Source organism: Typha angustifolia, chromosome 13 (assembly GCF_048772165.1).
Source record: "Typha angustifolia cultivar Huaian chromosome 13, ASM4877216v1, whole genome shotgun sequence".
NCBI lineage: Eukaryota > Viridiplantae > Streptophyta > Magnoliopsida > Poales > Typhaceae > Typha > Typha angustifolia.
In genome coordinates this window covers 10,739,582-10,758,474 of record NC_133251.1, presented here as the reverse complement: position 1 = coordinate 10,758,474, position 18,893 = coordinate 10,739,582, and the positions used below count along the sequence as shown (strand labels likewise).

Genomic DNA, 18,893 nt, shown 5'->3' with positions numbered 1-18,893 from the left:
GGTTAAAGGTAGAGTATATCTTATATGATATACATGTTGTGAATATAAAATGTAACGATCATGATGACTATGACATGCTTTATACACTCATAGACACTGCACCACTTCCACCTATCATTAGTAATTGGGTTCTGACTAGGCAGTACCCTTACTCACTCAGCCCAGGGTTAAGGATAGAGTGTATCTTATATGACCATAGTATTAGCGGCCTACACCTGAGGTCGGGAGCCTGTATGACATTCAGGTAGTTATACTACATAGTCTGGACTAGATTATAATGATAGAAGAACATGATTGTGAGGAGGGGATATAACTCTAGCGATTCCCGACGACGTAAGGTTAGGACGTCTGTTGATGAGCCGAGGGCTCCCGGTTCTCACGCTGATGGTGGTGATAATTTAGAGAGAGTGAGATATGGGCTTACGACCGGGGTCCTTAGCCTTATGGCCACAGACAACCGATCACATGTAGTGTCGCCATACACGTGTAGGTGGCATTACCGCTAGATGTGTATATATCCCCCCTCGATGTATGAGATGATGGATGATTGTTTCTTGAGAGTATTTATCCTATGTGGTGAATAGCTCAGTGAGCGATGATAAGTATGATTAATGCTAAATAAATTTTAAATCATATAAATGCTAAATAAATTAAACTAAAAGCAACAATATCTATAACAATATACAATATGCATGATCTCTAAATAATAACAATGATAACAATAGAGAGATGTCACAACTTGTGACCTTGCATGTTTTCAACATATTAACATCTTTTGATATTTATACTGTCATATGTCTCAATGAGTCTAAACCCTGTGGATCCACATCAACTAGAAGTCACCTAAAGATGACGCTCGAGACTTTTCTTCATAGCTGATCCGGTTAGGGTCATCAGAGAGTATCACCCCGTGATTAACACACTCTGTCTTTTCCTCTAACCGTTGAGAGAAGTTAGTCACCTAAGAAATTTTCTCATTCATCCTAGAACTGTTCCCTAACCCCGCCAAAGTCACCTAAGAGAGTCACCGCAGTGATCTAATTTAGGACTTTCCCCTAGACTTCCAGATAGACTTGAGTCACCACGGAAAATCGCCAACGATTTATACCAGGACTGTTCTCTAAGTCGTATCAATACTAGTCTCATTTTTCTTTTCACAAATTTCAATATTTGCACGAAATATGGTGATGCACTTAATATAATAATTAAATGCACACCGAAAATAAAACAATTAAATTCTCGCACGTACGGATGAAATAAATAGATTTGCACATAGAAATTGCAACAATTTAATTTTTACACATAAGGGTGAAATAAATAATTTGCACAGAAAATTTACATAGTCTGACAAAAATACGAAATACAATAAAATAAACATGTGAGTGAACCCACTCACCTGAGTCTAAGCAAGACTACCGAAATCTCAAATCTTTAGCTCACGTACTAAAAATCACCACCGGGGAAGAGTGTGGTGGTCCCAATTTCCTCCGGCGATGCTCCGGCGATCCAATCCCACAACGTGACTCCGACGGTGAGTAAAAGATAAGAAAACGAAGGAGGAGAAGAAGAAGAGAGAGAAGGGGAGGGGCTGAGATGGTTAAAACAGAAAGAGGGGATTAGGGTTTTTAAATTTTTTTTTTTTATTCTGACAGCTACCAACCTTCTTTGCTCTCTCTACATAATCTATTTAAGTAGACTTTGATAAGCAAAACTTCCGACACAAATCTATAGAAGAAAACGCCTGGCAAGCTCCTTTAACGATGGATCTGGTGATTTCTCCTCTATATCTCTTATGACCTTAGTTCATCTCTCTTTTTCTTTCAGTGTCTCTCCCACTCTTTCTTTCGCTATCTGTCGCTCTCTCCCACTCTCTTTCGCTATCTGTCACTCTCTCGGATCAGGTCAGATTCGGGTCATGTCACATTCATCTTAATACAAACACGACCCGATTATCAAACAAATTAAATCCAACATACACGAACATGACCCGATTATTAAAAGGATAACATGACACAACCTGTGTAACGTGTTTAATAAACAAGCCGTGTACACAAGACACATTAACATGACACGATAATAAGATAACATGACATAATTAACCCGATAACACGACACAATTAACTCGATTATATACAACACAAATATTATGCCAAGGATCAACTTCATTGTTTCAACATACAAAATAATGACATACAGAATAACATAATAAGCTCAAACAAAATAATTCTTGATACAAAATAACAAAACAATTTTAAAAATGAGATGGACGCCATTCACCACCGCCGAATCCATCACTAGCATTCACCACCAACGCTTTCCAGTTTCCACCATTATAGACACTTAGAACTCAGTCGTATCCATCACCCAGTGCATCAAATTCTTCTGAGTCCGATGCAATCGATGGAGCACCCTTACCTAAAATTGAAAACAAAATCAACCTCCTACAACCCCCCATCCTCCCATGAATCTTCGACGGCCACCAGAAGGAGGAAGCAGATCTACCCCAACACCGGCAACACAAGATGAGCTCCAGCTTGCTCCAATACAAATCGGCATCAAGCTCGCTCATCAGAGAGCTCTACGACAACTTCCTCCCCGTCAGGACTTCCAGCTCGGAAATTGAGACCATGTTCACCCATTTCAACAACTTGTCGCCGAATCCGACAGCCGCTGCGATAGAGGTGGCAACACAACAGCAATAGCAGCATATGCTCTACCAATCACATTAATAGTAGCAAATCTCGAGCCATAACTCGATGGAGAGCTTGTATCGTACCGCGAGCTCGTTTGCCATGGAGGCAAAGTAGTTAAAGAGCTTCGCTAGCAAAGGCGGCAGCGCTAATCTCATTGGCCAAAGTAGCTCCCATACTTGGTTGATGAAAAAAGGAGTAAGACGCAAGGCTTCATGAAAAAGGGAGGGAGGCGACAGTTGATGAAAAAGGGAGAATAAGAGTGAGTGAGGAGTAAGAGTTAGGATAGGTTAGAATATTAGACATTAGTATATATATTATCAGGTTAGCAGGTCGACGGGTTGACATGACCCAACTCATATATTTAAACGGGTAAATGAAATAAATTTGAACACGACCCTATTATTAAACGGGTTAGGCGAGTTGACCCGTTTATGACCCAAACTCAATTAGACTAAACTCAAACCCTAATTAAAAAACGAGTTGTTATCTTATCGAGTTAATGGGTCGGGTCAATTTTTGCCACCCCTAACTTCGCCGCAAAAGTGGAGTATGGGGAGAGAAGGTATGTGGGATTTCTTTTTCTTTAGGAGACAAAGGCATCATTCATTGAATCCCAAGTCAGTTTTGAGCCGAATCCATTTCACTAACCCATACTAGGTGATTTCAATTGAAACAAGTTCGATACAGTCGATACCTCGCTAAAAGCAGTCTAATGACGTACTTCAAGGTATGGCCAATCGCAATTTGTTTCAGCTAATCTGGATTGGGATCTACCAAAACTAAAGACCTTGGTTTGAACTCATAACCTCTAGAAAAACTAGTTCTAAGTAAGATAAATAGTTGATCCAAGAGCTGACGCTGGTAATATACTAATAATGCATGTCATAGCTTAAAAAAATTCCACTATGACAAGGCAATCTAGAGATACAACAATAATCACGCCTTTGGTCCAACTTTTGGCGCCAACCACATTATCTCGTGTCTTTCCTTACTATTTTTCTTCCATGACAATTTGAATATAGTAACTCTCAAAGGACCTTCTATCTATTAATCCTTGACTCTATTCATATGTCCAACCAAGGTCCCAAGTATATTTGGATTGACTGTCTAAAAATATAATATGTACCGACCTATACTTTAAAATAGATTTTAAAATAAAGAAAAATTCTAAAAATTAAATAATAATAATAATAATAATATATAAAATATAAATTATACACATATGAATTCTAGAAAAATATTAATATTTCAACCTCCATCTCTCTCCTTTTACCCTCTCTCTCTCCTTTCCCACACAAACTAAAAATTATTTTTTCTTTCCCTCTCCCACTCACTCTATCTCCCAATAACTCTCTTCCTCACTCTCTCTCTTGCTAACTCTCTCCCATCTCCTTCTCACCTCTAATCTCTCTCACTTCAAAAGAAGACCCGATGCTTCTCACTCTCCCTCTCTGACTTCCCCATTTCTCCAAATAATATAAGTATTATAGCTTTGGTTTTTATGCATCAACTCAAATATTTATAAGTTATCATATTTATGAGAATAACCTTGAGTCTTCTTTATAGTAAAATAAAATGGCATTGGCAATCTCTCTAGGAAGGTATATGACAAATGTCAATGCATTTCCAACATTTTGCAATGTGAGAAATGTAATATGTAATAACTAAAGTTCATCTTGGAAACTATCAAGTTGCTCTACCAGCCACATAATTATCAACTTTGAAGAAATCACCACATCCCTGTTATTTATCGTCAATTGTTATTAACCCGTTTTTCTCTTTCTTTTTTGTGGGGAGTGGAGATCAGACCCAAGTTATAGTCATTATTACCTATCATTTTGTTACCTAGGCTTCATCTATATTTCATGTGGTGGACCTCATTATGTTATCAACACCTCGTGTTTTATAATCCTTGTGATCACTAGAATATATCATATTACCTAACAAAAGAAAATATCATATAATATTATTAACTATTCCTAGTCATATGATTAAAGAGGATATTTTCTCAAGTCCCAATAAGGAGATGGCATGTAGGGATGGGGCGAGCTTTGAATAGCATAGACTATAAGGTACATAGAAAGAGGAGATTAAAGCATACCTCGTGCAGAATATTTGAGTATGAGGACGTAGAATGTTGGGAACTTCAACAAAGGCCTCAAAAGTGTTAGCCGCTAATTCTGCACCACTTGGACCTACATAAAGATCCATTGCATGCAAACAAACTAATCACGAGTTCTGAAAAAAAGATACACTCTTAGCAAGCTAGCAGATAGTGTATCAGAACTTAGGCATTAAGATACTTTAGTGAAATTTGTGTATGTCTCTGGACATCACATCATAAATTCATAATATCATCAATGGGACGTGAAACTAGCCAACTCTATTTAAGTAGACAGTTCAACTCTAAGGAAGGCTCCTGCTGCCTAAATTGTGCATTATGTACAAATCATACCTAAGATGAGCATCTTTTATTTGATTTAGGAAGCAAGCATCTATTGGAAGCATGTCACTCCATGCATATAACGTGTGCTGATACTGTTATCATCAATCAACTGCCAATTGATAGTTCTATTGGTAAATATGCAACAGAAATTTCGTTGTTATGCAGCTAGTATTCATAGTACTACATTGGAGACACATTCCTAGGTTCAAGATGATGACACTTGGTGTGTTGATGACTATATTATATTGATTGATGAATTTAATTATTTTAAATAAGTATATCTAAGATAGAGAAAATGAATAGAAGACCTATTTAGTAAATTTGAGCATCAATGTAGACAAAAGGTTGAACCCTAAGAAGCACAGACACGGATACGGAACACGAATACGACACGATACGGACACGGGGATACGATAAATCTTAAAAAAACAGGACATGATACGTTTAGGACACAACAAAATAAATAAATAAAAGCATTATATATATTATCGATACATTTAAAGAAATGTTTTTCTAAACTTATAGAATAAATACACAAGCATGCATAAATTATTCAAGAGAGAAAAACAAAACGTATACAATACTACAAAGCCAAAAATGATAATGCTAATACGTGATAATACAATTCTATATTATAAGAATAAATATCTAACTACCTGAGAATTAATAACTAACTACTATTACTTAACTACAGTGAACGACATAGGCAAATCTATGGTTTTACAATATTAATATTAATTTTCTTGTATGTACTAACTTGTGATTGTTGCATTATATTTCTATAGCATATGCAGAAATTTCCTAAAATCGATAATTTATGTTATCAACTTTTATAGTATATGATAAATCTTATATTCAAAAAGTTTCTCAAGAGTGTTTAAAAGTGTCTAAGAAGTGTCCGAATTTATTCTATAACTTTTAAATATGGGATATGTCGTAGAAGTATCTGACACGTGTCCAATGAGTGTCCGACGAGTGTCGGTGTCCGACGAGTGTCGGACACGGACACGGCATACTATTTGAAGTGTCCGTGTTTCATAGGTTGAACCTGATCTCTAAGATAACTTTCCCAGGACAGCTTGTGCAACAGAAAGGAGTTGGATTCTATTTCTAAGTTTATTTGGGCATGTCCAGTTGGATACCATGTAATATAGCTAAAAAATAAATTGAACAATTAGGAGAAAAACACACCAATCAGAACAAGACCAAAGACAACTTAGTTGGATGTGACGGCTCTTCTATTAAAAGGACAATGTCCAAGATAGGGCTGATAGAGAAAAGTGATTCAGGTGTGTGGACCCCAATTAACTGAGATACAAGATTTTATCATTGTTGGTTATGGTAGATTTGGTTGTGCAATTCAGAGTCAAATTCCTGGTTGACACACATATATCATAGACCATCTATTTAAGGATCTAGATCGTTGATCATGATTTGGAACCTTCAGAAATTTTTTGAAAAAAGAACAAGAAATAAATCTAAAGTGTCTTAGCTACAAGTAGAAAAGGATATAAGATATGAGAGCTCTAGATTTTAAGTATAGTCCAGCACTTTGCATACCTCCAAGCACATCTTGTGCCAGCATGGCTGGACAAGATATATCCTTATCATGATACACACTCCAATGCCCACTAGTAGAGACGACAGAGACAGAGACAGAGACAAAGATAGATAGACACTTGCACGCACACACACACACAGAGAGGAGGAGGATAGTATCCCACACAACAAAAATCCTACATTACATGAGATCATAATGATTTCCACCACACTTGGAGGTAATTTATTAAGAACTTTACAATATTTCTGCTTTTTCTTACAAGTTCATAAGTTGTTTTGGGTTTTTTCCATGTGTACCCCTCCAAAGTTCCTTATTTGCATTTTATGCCCTTCCAAATTTCATATTTACGTGTATACCTTTCAAAACTAATGATTTTTGCATGGATACCTTCTAGGTTTTTATTTCGACAACTATAAGTTAAAATTTTAGTAATGTAAAACATAAATACCCTTAATTGAAAGGATTTTGCGCATACAAGAATAAGGTAGTTCTGTTTCTTTACAGTTAAACTGATGAAACTGTTATGCTTAGTTAGGTTTGAGGATAGCTACAAAAAAAAATAAAGGTTTTTTAAGGGGTATATGTAAAAACTATGTTTTAAAGGATATACAAGCAAATAGCAACTTTTGAGGGCCATACAAGCAAATAAGAGATCTTTAGAAGGGTATGCACGCAAAAACCCTCTTTTTCATCCAAAGATCACATTCCTTTAGAGAGATTAGAAATTCAGATAAGATGTATAAAGTACTCACCACAGTAATAAGTAGTCAGAACACGTGCATCAGGTGCATAAGACCGTATCTCACTAGACATGCTTCGGATTAAATCATACTGCTCCAAATTCAATGGCTGAATATCAAGACAGTATTAGCTCAAATAAGAAGAGTTTTTCATTAGCTGATGTACATCACATTCTTGCAAGCTACAATGAGAGGTCAGCCAAAATAAGCATGATAGATGAATAGGATCATAGAGCCACAGAAGATACTAGCAAATATCACACAAACTCTTCATGCTACATGGCTTTTATCCACCTAAAAGAAGGCACCAATGCAAGAGGCCCCATGAATGTGGGAACTGGAAGGAAAATTTATGCACTTTTTATCTCAGGAACTCCAGCTAATTAACAGCACAATGGACTGCACAATAGCATGACCATACCTCGTCCCACAAGTAAAAGTAAGCTTTTCTCCAATGAGCCTTTGTCTTCAAGATCTCGACCTCTTTTCTCACAGAATCTTTTTCCATGTCGGTACTGTTGCACATGAAGAAAAAAACAACAGCTTGCATACAGACAAACATATATATATATATATATATATATATATATATATAATACCAACAACAAGTGATGCCACAGGGCCATTTACGCAAATAGCTCAAAGCATACCACAAGATGGGTGCATATGGTACAGCATATGCTGCTAATCTTGGATCTGAGTAGTACTCATCAGCTCTTGGATGATCAGCTAAAAAAGCATAAGAAATGAAGAGGAAAAAGGATCTCAGTCATACAATGGCAACCATGTTTCCAAAGAAGGATAAGACAGAAGCAAACATTTTCCAATGTACCTGGCCAAGGACAGGTGTAAGTTAAGACTCGCATGCTATCACCCCATCTGCAAAAGAATGGACTGATCCTGTACTGGAGAAGCCACTTAAAATGACTATCTAATGCATCATACCAGCCTTCAGTACCATGCTCTAGACCAAATCGATCCTCAATCACAGTTTCAGATATCTAAGTCAAGGTCAAAGTTTGAACAGTTTCTTCACAATTAACAAAGAAAGAGACATTCTCGTTAGTTATTAGACATGCACTAAGGTCACGAATATATAGTCAATTTGATTGCATCTCTCTCCCTATCTACTAGCATGATTCTAGTTAGGACCTGCAGAAAAGAAGCTCCTTCACAGGATGCATGTAATAGATGTCCAGGAAGAAGAAGCTCATATTGAAGCATATAAGAAATGCTTCATCACCACAAGAAAATGCTTTTGTAATAGAAGATTTTCCCCAAGTTAGAAAGAGAGAGAATGCTTGTGTTATATGCTATACCTATTTGACAAGTTGGAAAGAGAAAAAAATTGAAAAAAGAAGAAAAGGAAAAAGAGCATATTCATAGGATAATAGCAGTAGAAAACTGACTATTACTCATGGTCCATGAGATCTATTTTAAATTTCAATAAAAACTTTATTATCCAACTGATAATTTTATGTCACAAACTGATAATAACATGCATGGATTGCCTTGTTGGACCATGCAAGCAAGACATGTTGTTCCTACATCCCAGTACATAGCATGAGGGTGTCATTGGGAAGGAATCTAGAGCAACGCTGGGCACTGTCGTGACCGGCCCACAAGGGTCATGACAACAAAAATGTAAATATAATATGAAGATAAAATTGTTATCGCCACTATAGTTTCTAGTTTGTATCTATATATACGTTTATCTAGATTTCTGAATTTCCTATATATATCTTAGTATACTTCACTGTCAAGCAACAAATTTAAAAAAATAATGAGTGCCAAAAGAACTAATAAATATATAAAATTATAAATACAAGTGATCCGAATTTTCAACAATCTAGTTTCTTGTTCATTTTGCCAATTTTTCATGTGCCTTTTTGACACCTTGAGAGTACCAAAACTTCTGAACCGCAAACTGGAACACCAAGTAACAAACCAATAATGTATCTTAAACCTTGATTATGAAAATGATAATATTTGAAACCTACTACATCTAATGAATAAACCGTTTCCAAAATTATAATAGATAATGCTACCTTTTTTGTTTTATCTACGTTTTTTTTCCAAAAAAATGACACAAATAACTTAAGAGGAGAGATAAGACTATTACTATAACCTGTGATAATGTATACTTAAATACATCCTTAACTTCTTCACGAATAAAGCTAACCATTCATAACAAATTGTTAGATACTTATATCAAGAGCAAAGAACATCGATCTATAAATCATGAGTTGGTTAAGCATGTGTAGCATAAAATCTTAATATTTATTCTCTTCGATTTCATAGATCACGCACAATATGTTAATCATGCATAATAAGTTATCTAGTGTCAACTTTCTTGCAAATTGAATCTTCTTGACCTTGTAGACCTCTAATTTGACCTGTCTTTTGAACTCACATAAGTATATGAGTATTCTAGAAGTATCCGAGAGTATCCTATTTTATTTTTTATTCAAAAATTTTGATACATAATAGGAAGTATACGATAGGTATCCTTGAAGAATCTGAGGATTATCATACCTGATATGGTATCCAATATGGTACAACTAGAATTGTCTTAACTTTTGATGTATCTATGTTTCCTAGGGACCCTCAAAACCACAAAAGAATATCCAATACAAGAAAATCTTATTATCGCCATACAATTCCATGAGAATAATCATATCCAATAAAGAAGAGACTAAAAGAGAATTTAAATTGATGGATACTCCAAATACAGCAGGAAGTGATGGCGTCAATGGCAGAGTGAAATCCCAGATAGTGACACTAAATTTTAGACGAACAGAAATGTTGGTCATAGTATCTTCATCCATCATGTCACCTGATCCATTATCTTGATACTCCTGGAATGTTGGTAAGAGAAGTACTCTCCTCAATGCTTGTGTAGCAGATGTAGTACGGCCAATCTACACATGATGAAAATCATGAGTACCCGTTCAATTGGAATAGCTATAAATCAAAATAGAAAATTACCACTTCCTCCAAAGATTTTCCATCTACATCTTCAACTATGTCAAGGCAGTTTTTCAGTTCCCTATAAAGTTGATACTTCTCATCTTTAACTAGAGATTGTGCTAAAGATCTGCAGTAGATAGATAAAGAGAACCTGACTATACTGATTATAAGAAGTACAAACTACAAGATCGAGAAACAAGTTCAAAACTGAATAATGTAATTTGGCTGTTATTCAGTAGAAAACTACATAGAAAATGCAGACAGGATAGATCATCACTCTGAATCTGTTTTCAAAGCAGTGATAAAAATTTGACCCTCATATTGACCAGGTGGCTGTTCACAAGGGACATAAACCGAGAGCCATATGGACGTCGTTTCACTGTACAAGAGAAACAAATAAATTAATGATGGCTCATTACTATCATATGGGTTCAATACTGAGAAAACACTCCAATTGTTATATAAACTAGTACCCAGGAAGTAGGTTTATCTGAGGGACTGCTAGATCAAGAGGTACAAGAGCATCAGGCACACCTAAGATAGGCACCACACGTCGCAGAGTCACAGATTGCCCAACAACTAACCTGCCAGAACTATTATCATCAGTATACTACAGATATCTGTTCAATACCAAATGAGACTTATCCAAAAGAAAAAGGAACCTGTCGCCAGAGGAAGAGCATAGGTCTGTACAGTGGACCTGTATTGTTCCTGCAATACCAGAATTGGCCCAAGAAACTTTTGGACGTAATGCAATCTGAACACTTTCCCTTTCATTTCTCGCCGCCAAAAGAGATATCTTCATTCAAAAATGTTCAGGTAAAAGACATGAGAAAAATGTGACAAAGGAGGGTATTTTTGTGTGCGGTTATGTCTCTGTGTATATATGTATATGTGTAAGAATGGATGGTAGAAAACAAGTTAATGATTTTCTCTCTTGTAATTCATTAATACATATGATGGCCACCGCAATTCACAGAAATATACAAAACCATGTTTGACATCTAGTATGAGATAAATAAGCTCATCTAGTCATGGCCAAACAACAAAAAAATCAAACGTTGGATATGGTAATTGGGAAACTTGCAATTAGAAATAATATCGCTGTTTTCTCCAAAAAATCCGATATAATTCTTCTCTTTGCTTGCATCAGATCATCATTTTAAACCACAATGAATATAATATAAGGTATTATATTCAGCAGAAAAGATGAAAGCCATAATATAGTTACAAAAAGTAAGTGACGTGAAACACTGAAACAATACAAATGAGTAACGAGATTTTATTCAATTCAACATTATTTTATTAAAATATTACTACAGTTTGGCAGGTTAAAAATATTTATTGATTTAGGTATTCATATAGTCCAATAGGACTGATGAACACCATGTAGGATGGGTTCTTGCGGAAGCAGCAAATAAGACCCATAAATGTAGAAGCCAATAGTTCGAGGGACTAACACTTTGGGGATCTACCACCGTTGGCATAAATAGAGGCGCATGAAAGAACCTGATGAAGATAAATACTTCCATATAAACCGAGGACTATAAAGTGCTTATCGTAAGAACAACAAAGAAAAATCAGTGAGAAGGGATATAAAATTGAGGACTATAAAGTAAGTGCTTATTGTAAGAACAGCAAAGAAAAATCAGTAAGAAGGGATATAAAACAATTCACTATTTCACTAGTAAGCCTTCTTGTTTCATTTTCTCTTCATGCTCTGCTAAGTAGTGTCATGTTTCACATTGAAATCACAGAACAGGAAGAACATAGACATCATGAGCAGTAAAAGAAAGTTGCATCCATCCAATACATTAAAATCAAACTAAAAAAGCACAAGTTAACATCAATACAGACATCCAAGTTCATGAAAGAGATACAATCATTCTCCTTGTGATAAAGAAAGAAAAAAATTAGGAAGGGAACCTACAGGCTCCAAAGGTCGAGGCGTTTCTTGCTGCCCAACATTAGCCGTGCTAGGCATACACCACACATGTAATAGATCCGTTGTTGGAATCTTTGTAGGATCAACTGCACCTTTATATAAGTTTGAACCTTGCAAGCCACCATCAATCCAACCATAACCAGTCCCTCCTCCAGCAACACCTTCAACAGGGGCACAACAAAGTTCTGTGGATTCCCTCCTGTATGAACAAGTTATGCCATTTTAGATTTACTGGGAGCAGGATGCAAAGTTTACATGCCAACTGGTGAAAACAGGACTTCCTCCACATCTGACAGAAAACATCCTAAACAATATATAAGCCTTTAGTCACATTATATAAAGCATCAAGAACAGGAATAATGTTAAAATATCCAGATGCATTACTCTACTAATAAAAAAATCTCAAAAGTCAACAAAGCATATGCATTAGATGCTAACTGATGAAACTATATAACAACACTTCAAGGGTAAAATTAGAGAACAAAATAGACCATAAATTCTTGAGGAGATTAAGCTAGATGAAAAATTAACAGAAGCTTGCAAATTCTAAGTAAAGACCACATAACCCAAAAGAGTTACAAAACACACTCACAAAAAGCTGCACAAAAAGCTGCAGAAGGAAGTGGAGCAATTAAATTATTATGCACTAAAGTGAAGAAAAAACATTTAAATTCATAACCACATTAAAGATCTCTCGGAGAAGTCCATTAGTATGTAGTAATACCATACATCCTAGTTTCAGTCGATCCCAATCAGAGCCGAAACCAGCACTGTAGTAGGCGGCTGTAGAGAGAGAGAGAGAGTAGACTAATAGTTAGAAGGATAGAAAGGAAGAGAGATTTTTAGGCTTTATATGTGAGTAATTATTATTTTCTTATAATTTTTTCTAATTTTTTAAAAATTTCTCAATATTTTTAAATAATATTTAAAATTTTATTTAATTAAAATAGTCTGATCCGATACAGGCAATCAATACGTATCATTTTTCCAGAAGACCGATTCCGATTCCGGTACTGATTTTCAAAACCTTGAGTAATACTATTCCAAGATACTCATATAGAGTTAATCTAACATATTCTTACACCTATTTTCACCCAATTTGAATGAATTTGACACTTTAATTTTGAATTTTTTTAATCTAGGGCGAAATTTGAAGGAAATCAAATTTCCCTTTTGATTCCCACATTTAATACTTTTAATAGATCTAGCACCAAAATGCTAAATCCATGGATACGGCACGATCAGCACGAGTTGATACCAGTGAATTGTCAGTGTCGATACGGTGGGAGCATCTCGATACTCCCTCCTGGCCGCCTATATCAACGCGGGCACTAGAAATTGAATATCGCATGCCACTAGAAATTGAATGTTTGTTTCATCCATTGTGATACTTCTTTGTGTTGTGGACTTGTGGTGCTTGATCTATATAGATTATGTTATATTTTAGAAATCAAAGGAAAATTTTGATTTTCCCAAAGTAATTTGCCCTAACTTGGAAGATCTAAGAAAAAATGGAAAAAAAAAATAATTAGATTACAATCTAATTGCATTTGTTACACTAATATAAATAGTGTTGAAGAGCTTTAAATTAGCTCTTAAAACCTATTTTAATACCCTAGGAAGTTTTAAAGATTATCTTTTTGATATATCAAGAGGTACCAAGTATCAGGATCGGTATATGTCATCGGCTCTATTGCCAATATTGGACAAATTATTTAATATATAAAAATAGTTATAAAATGGAGGAAAAATTTCCAAAAAATCAGAAACATTAACAAGAGAAAAATCACCCATCCTTTGTCTAGTCTCAACCTCTCTCTTCAATAACCTTCTCTCTCAATGAGGAGAAAGGGAGAGATGGGGCAAATAGAAGAGGGAGAGAGATGGAAAAAGGGTGAAAAAATCTAACAAAAGAAGAGAGAAAGAGAAAAGAAGAACTACCTCACTGTAGATCTATTCACAAAGGCTGATCTCATCGAAGATTTAAACATCGCTCATCCTGGCTCGACATGGCTTGTCATTGCCGTATGAGGAAAAAAAAAAAAAAAAAAGGAGAGAGAGAGGTCAAAAGGAGGAGTTCAGATTGTGAGAGCGAGAAGGAAATGTTAATTTTAATATGGGTTTCGGGTCCGTAGCCAAGGTCGGCACACCACGTGCTTTTATCACAACAATCCTTGGTTAGATCTGTATATAAAACAACTCTTACAAATGATAGAGTTAGCAAAATTAAGCTACCTACATATATCATTCTGCATCCTTTGTTTTTTTACTTGATGGGTTTTAAGTGACACATAATAAGTGTCATCCGATAATATACTTGTATCGAACAATACGAACTCGGCACGCAGGTGCCGCTCGGCACGGGCAACGTAGTGATGATCCTTGTTAGATATGACAATTGCCAGATATACAAGAGAACCCAATGACACATAAATACGAGAAAGAAAAACAACCAGAAAATTCTTAGATGAATGAGATACATAATGACTTCCTATTAATTTAAGAAGAAAAAAAATAGGGAAAGAGGTTAATGGGTAGTGCAAGAATTTATAAATAATCAAGAAGTCTAGTAATTATATAATTTGAATAAGAAACAGACAATTGGAGATGGTCCTTGTTTTCACTATTGAGGATTTATGAAACAAAAGGGCAGATTGTTGTCATCTTAAACTTGTGATCTGCATCCTAGAATTATATCTAGTTATCTACGATATCCTAGAGCAGATGAGCAATTAATAATAGTAAATATTGAATATCTCTTTGAAGAATACAAAATAGATCATATTCTATAAATAACAAATATTGGAAGAAAGTTAATAAAGATTCATATGATGGTTCAGTGCCGCATTGAGAAACATCCAACTTTATCAACTGAGGTTTTACATGATAATGCTCCAGAATTTGCCAAGTGGGATTTGTATTGAGAAAATGCATCCAAGAATCAATGTGTCGTAATTAAAGTAATGGTCGTCTTAACATTTAAGGATGATATATCCTAGAAAGAACATGTCATCTAGAACCGGCAAAAAATTGTTCAACTATTTGATAGAGATAAACAGAGTTAGTGAGAGTCTAATTGAACTACACATTTTGTTAAATAAGTGTAAAAAATGCTAATAAGGAGCACTTCAATGCAAGGATATAGCCCTTAAAAGGAGATTTTATCTGGTACCCTTTTTATATCCATCAAGAAGTTTTTCAAGTACTTAGCACCGATAATTGAGTTTTTTGACCAAACTAGCCCTCTCCCAAACTTTGTTCAGTGAAATGGACCATAGAACAAACTTAATAACAAAATGAGTTTGTTTGACTACGGCTATCAATAAAAATCAAAATTTATCAACAATTTACTTTTAAATGAAAATACCAAAAAATTTCTTTTTAGAAAATGCAGACTTATCAGCGTCTTACTTACGTTTCAATATTTTATTAGTAAAAAATAGATAAATTTTAAAATTAAAAATTGGAGTTATTAACCTATTTTTGCCATTCTGAGCACAGCTAGCTGCGGAGAAAATTATAAATTTTTTTCCTATCTACATAGTGAAATATTTTATAACGAAAAATAATAACTGAGCATAAAGTTACGACGCTCTAAACTTTTTTTTTTTATATTTTTACCATATAGTTCTCATCTAAAATCTGACTAAGCTTTGATCATTCGTGTCTCTTTCATCTTTATAACAGCATATTATACGTTCCAAAATAGACTATTTGTTAGAAATTTATGGCTTTCAAAATTGAGTAGTTCAGCGTCTTAATAAGATGACAAAATGCTTGATTATTCAACATTTTATGTGAAAATAATAAAATCATTTTTCCTAGTAAAGCACTAAATTTTTTGGAATTTTTCTTTTAACAAAGACGCTGATAAGATTAGAGTTTTACGTAGAAGATAAAATGCTAGACTCATCTAAAAGTAAAATGCTGAACTTTTTATTTTGGTAAATAAAGTTTGGAAGAGGGCTAGCTTAGTCAAAAACTCTCAATAATTTATACTAAAATCTATCCTAAATACAATTACAAGCCCTAGTCACTTCATCACCATTTCCAAGTCTTCACTACTTTTTTACTTTCTTTGAGAAGTGGGGATTGCACCCAAGTTAAAAAAATTTAATTAAGTTCATGAAACTAAGAAACATTAGAGTCAAGTCGCTAGACCTATACGATCTAAAGCTTCAAGCTTAATAAAGTAATGTGTGCTAGTACAATTCTACCTAACGCCCTTATGGGTTAGCTAAAAGCAACCAAAGGATCATGTTGCTTCATCACTATTTCCAAATCTTCGCTGCTTCTATTTAAGCAAGCACAAAATAAGGCCCCAATCCTTCTTAAAGCCTGGTATTGTATTTTGTATCAATTGACATACAAGCGTATTATGTTCTTGATCACTTTCTTTCGGTCAATGTAATTTTAACATCTCTTGGACACGATTTAGTCAAATTCTTATCACTGCGCTTCCACAGTTTCAAATCAAGAAAAAGCCTCTCCATTGGCAATGATAGAGCTATAGACTTATCAGCTTTACCATTATACCCGAATTGGTAGGAGTCTCATCAAACAGGAAGTAGTTTCTACCTAAATCCATCAAAACCTTTGGTTTCCTCATATTAATTGAGCTCATAGTCTTCTAATCATGTATTTATTAACAATATAACATCAAGGCATCATTAAACCAAGAAAGATCTTATGTGGCAAATCCATAAAGGCATACACACCAAGAGGATTATTAGCATCCCCTAGTTGTCATGTTTCTTGATATCTTTTCTGTTTCTGAGATACAAATTTTTACCCTTAGCAATCACAATGCAAAATATATCATCATCTGAAATAAGTAAAGACGTGATCTAAAATAAAGACTAAAATGAGTACGAAGATAATTCGTGTTTTCTAAAACAAATTAGACATAATTAAAATGCCAGTTCCTGCGCACACATGCAAAACTTGAAGCCTAAAGGATAACTAAAACTTATTTTACAGAATCACAAATTGGAAATAGACATGCAATGCAGAAATCAAAAAGTTACTGTAACCAAAACAAATCCAACTATCCATTATTTTCTGATGTTTCATCCCTGTATTGCAAGAAAGAAGAATACAAAATCTATGCAGAAGTCTACAGTGGAATAGCAGAAATATTCCCATTTAAGAGAGAAAAGAATAATGTAAAAGTTCAGATTTAGATTTTCAGAATGCCCTACATAGTACCAGAATCCAGGCTCTTTTTTCATGTGATAATATTAGCATCCAAGATGGAACAGGATCATGATCTCACTCTCATATTTATTATTTAGTTCTATTTTTAGTTTGCATAAAAGGTATGTAAAACATCATTCGTTGTATAATTTGTAGATTCATTATTTTCTATAGCTTTCTAACACTATTGGAGAACTTTCAGCCTTTTATCTAGCAGATTGAACAAGTAAAAAAACTGCAACCTAAATTCATGGTTCAATCAGTACCAAAAGAGGATTAAAACTCAGAAACTTAATTAAGACAAGAATGCCAAAAAAAATAAAATACATTTATATATGAGAATCGTAGGAAATTGTTTAAACGGACCAACTAAAGATGAAGTGGTAATCAACTATAACTTATGAACATATAAGCAAGGGAACTCCAAAGGTAACAGGAATGTAATTGCCGAAAATTTTACTAAAAGAATGCAACCGTTAACCTATCACTGTTACACCAACACAGAATATTATGATCATAGTTTATCTATTTGGATCATACTATAAATATATCATTCTTTCTCCCATTAAAAAAAACGCAAGCAAAAATAAGGTACTCCACATTTCATCAAGTGCCAAAAGATACAGTTGGAATTAGAATTCAACAGCACATTAGCCAATTAACCAACATTTCCTCTTGAGGCAAACATTGCAGTTGTTGGGGCTTCATACGATATCTAATCAGCCAAAAAAACCAACAATATACTTCGATGAAAATCATATTCAAGCGCTTATACCGATTAGTATTCACCTTTGATGACCCCTAAAATCCTAAAGCCAAACTAGAAGAAACACAAAGACAAGTAGATGATCACAATCAAATTCCATTACCCGAATTATCCATCTCTCCCTTTATCTATCCGGCGACCAAAAGCCACTCAATTTACACTTCTCTTCAATAACCTTCTTCTTTCTCCCTTTATCTATCCGGCGACCAAAAGCCACTCAATTTACACTTCTCTTCAATAACCTTCTTCTTTCTCCCTTTATCTTTTTCTCTCACTCAATTTGCCAATCATTTATACCTTATTAGTATTAATATTTCAATGCATTACCAAATATAAAGGACTGTATAAATGTGCAGAACCATAAAAGCTCTGTTTAATTCCTCACTTTCCATCTTTGTTTTAAGATATTTTTTTTCTTGAAATATTATATGTCCATCAAAGCTGATACTAGAATTGGATCCGACCCAAATGGATCGGATACTAGAATTAGATCCGACCGAAATCCGCACAAATCTTTTAATCATGAAACCAAATCCAACCCATTTAATATATCGATCTCTCTCCCGCCGTGCCCAC

The 18,893-nt window shown here is 34.7% G+C and overlaps 1 protein-coding gene across 7 annotated transcripts in view; it reads right to left on the bottom strand.

Moving 5' to 3' along the window:
- Positions 1 to 14,458, bottom strand: part of LOC140773152 (uncharacterized) — a 36,715-nt gene extending 22,257 nt beyond the window's left edge. The window contains exons 1-14 of one of the 7 annotated variants that reach the window (XM_073115557.1): positions 14,297 to 14,453; positions 13,080 to 13,138; positions 12,341 to 12,554; positions 11,871 to 11,919; positions 11,073 to 11,209; positions 10,884 to 10,994; positions 10,688 to 10,789; positions 10,429 to 10,537; positions 10,164 to 10,361; positions 8,273 to 8,441; positions 8,091 to 8,169; positions 7,862 to 7,955; positions 7,453 to 7,549; positions 4,795 to 4,888 (exon numbers count right to left, since the gene is read on the bottom strand). In XM_073115557.1, the coding sequence (XP_072971658.1) occupies positions 4,795 to 4,888; positions 7,453 to 7,549; positions 7,862 to 7,955; positions 8,091 to 8,169; positions 8,273 to 8,441; positions 10,164 to 10,361; positions 10,429 to 10,537; positions 10,688 to 10,789; positions 10,884 to 10,994; positions 11,073 to 11,209; positions 11,871 to 11,919; positions 12,341 to 12,554; positions 13,080 to 13,086 (1,460 nt within the window). In that variant the 5' untranslated portion in view covers positions 13,087 to 13,138; positions 14,297 to 14,453. Of the gene's footprint in view, positions 1 to 4,794; positions 4,889 to 7,452; positions 7,550 to 7,861; positions 7,956 to 8,090; positions 8,170 to 8,272; positions 8,442 to 10,163; positions 10,362 to 10,428; positions 10,538 to 10,687; positions 10,790 to 10,883; positions 10,995 to 11,072; positions 11,210 to 11,870; positions 11,920 to 12,340; positions 12,555 to 13,079; positions 13,139 to 14,296 lie in introns of those variants that run through there. The other 6 variants (XM_073115553.1, XM_073115551.1, XM_073115556.1 and 3 more) reach the window with 6 other exon arrangements.
- Between the last annotated feature and the right edge of the window lie 4,435 nt (positions 14,459 to 18,893).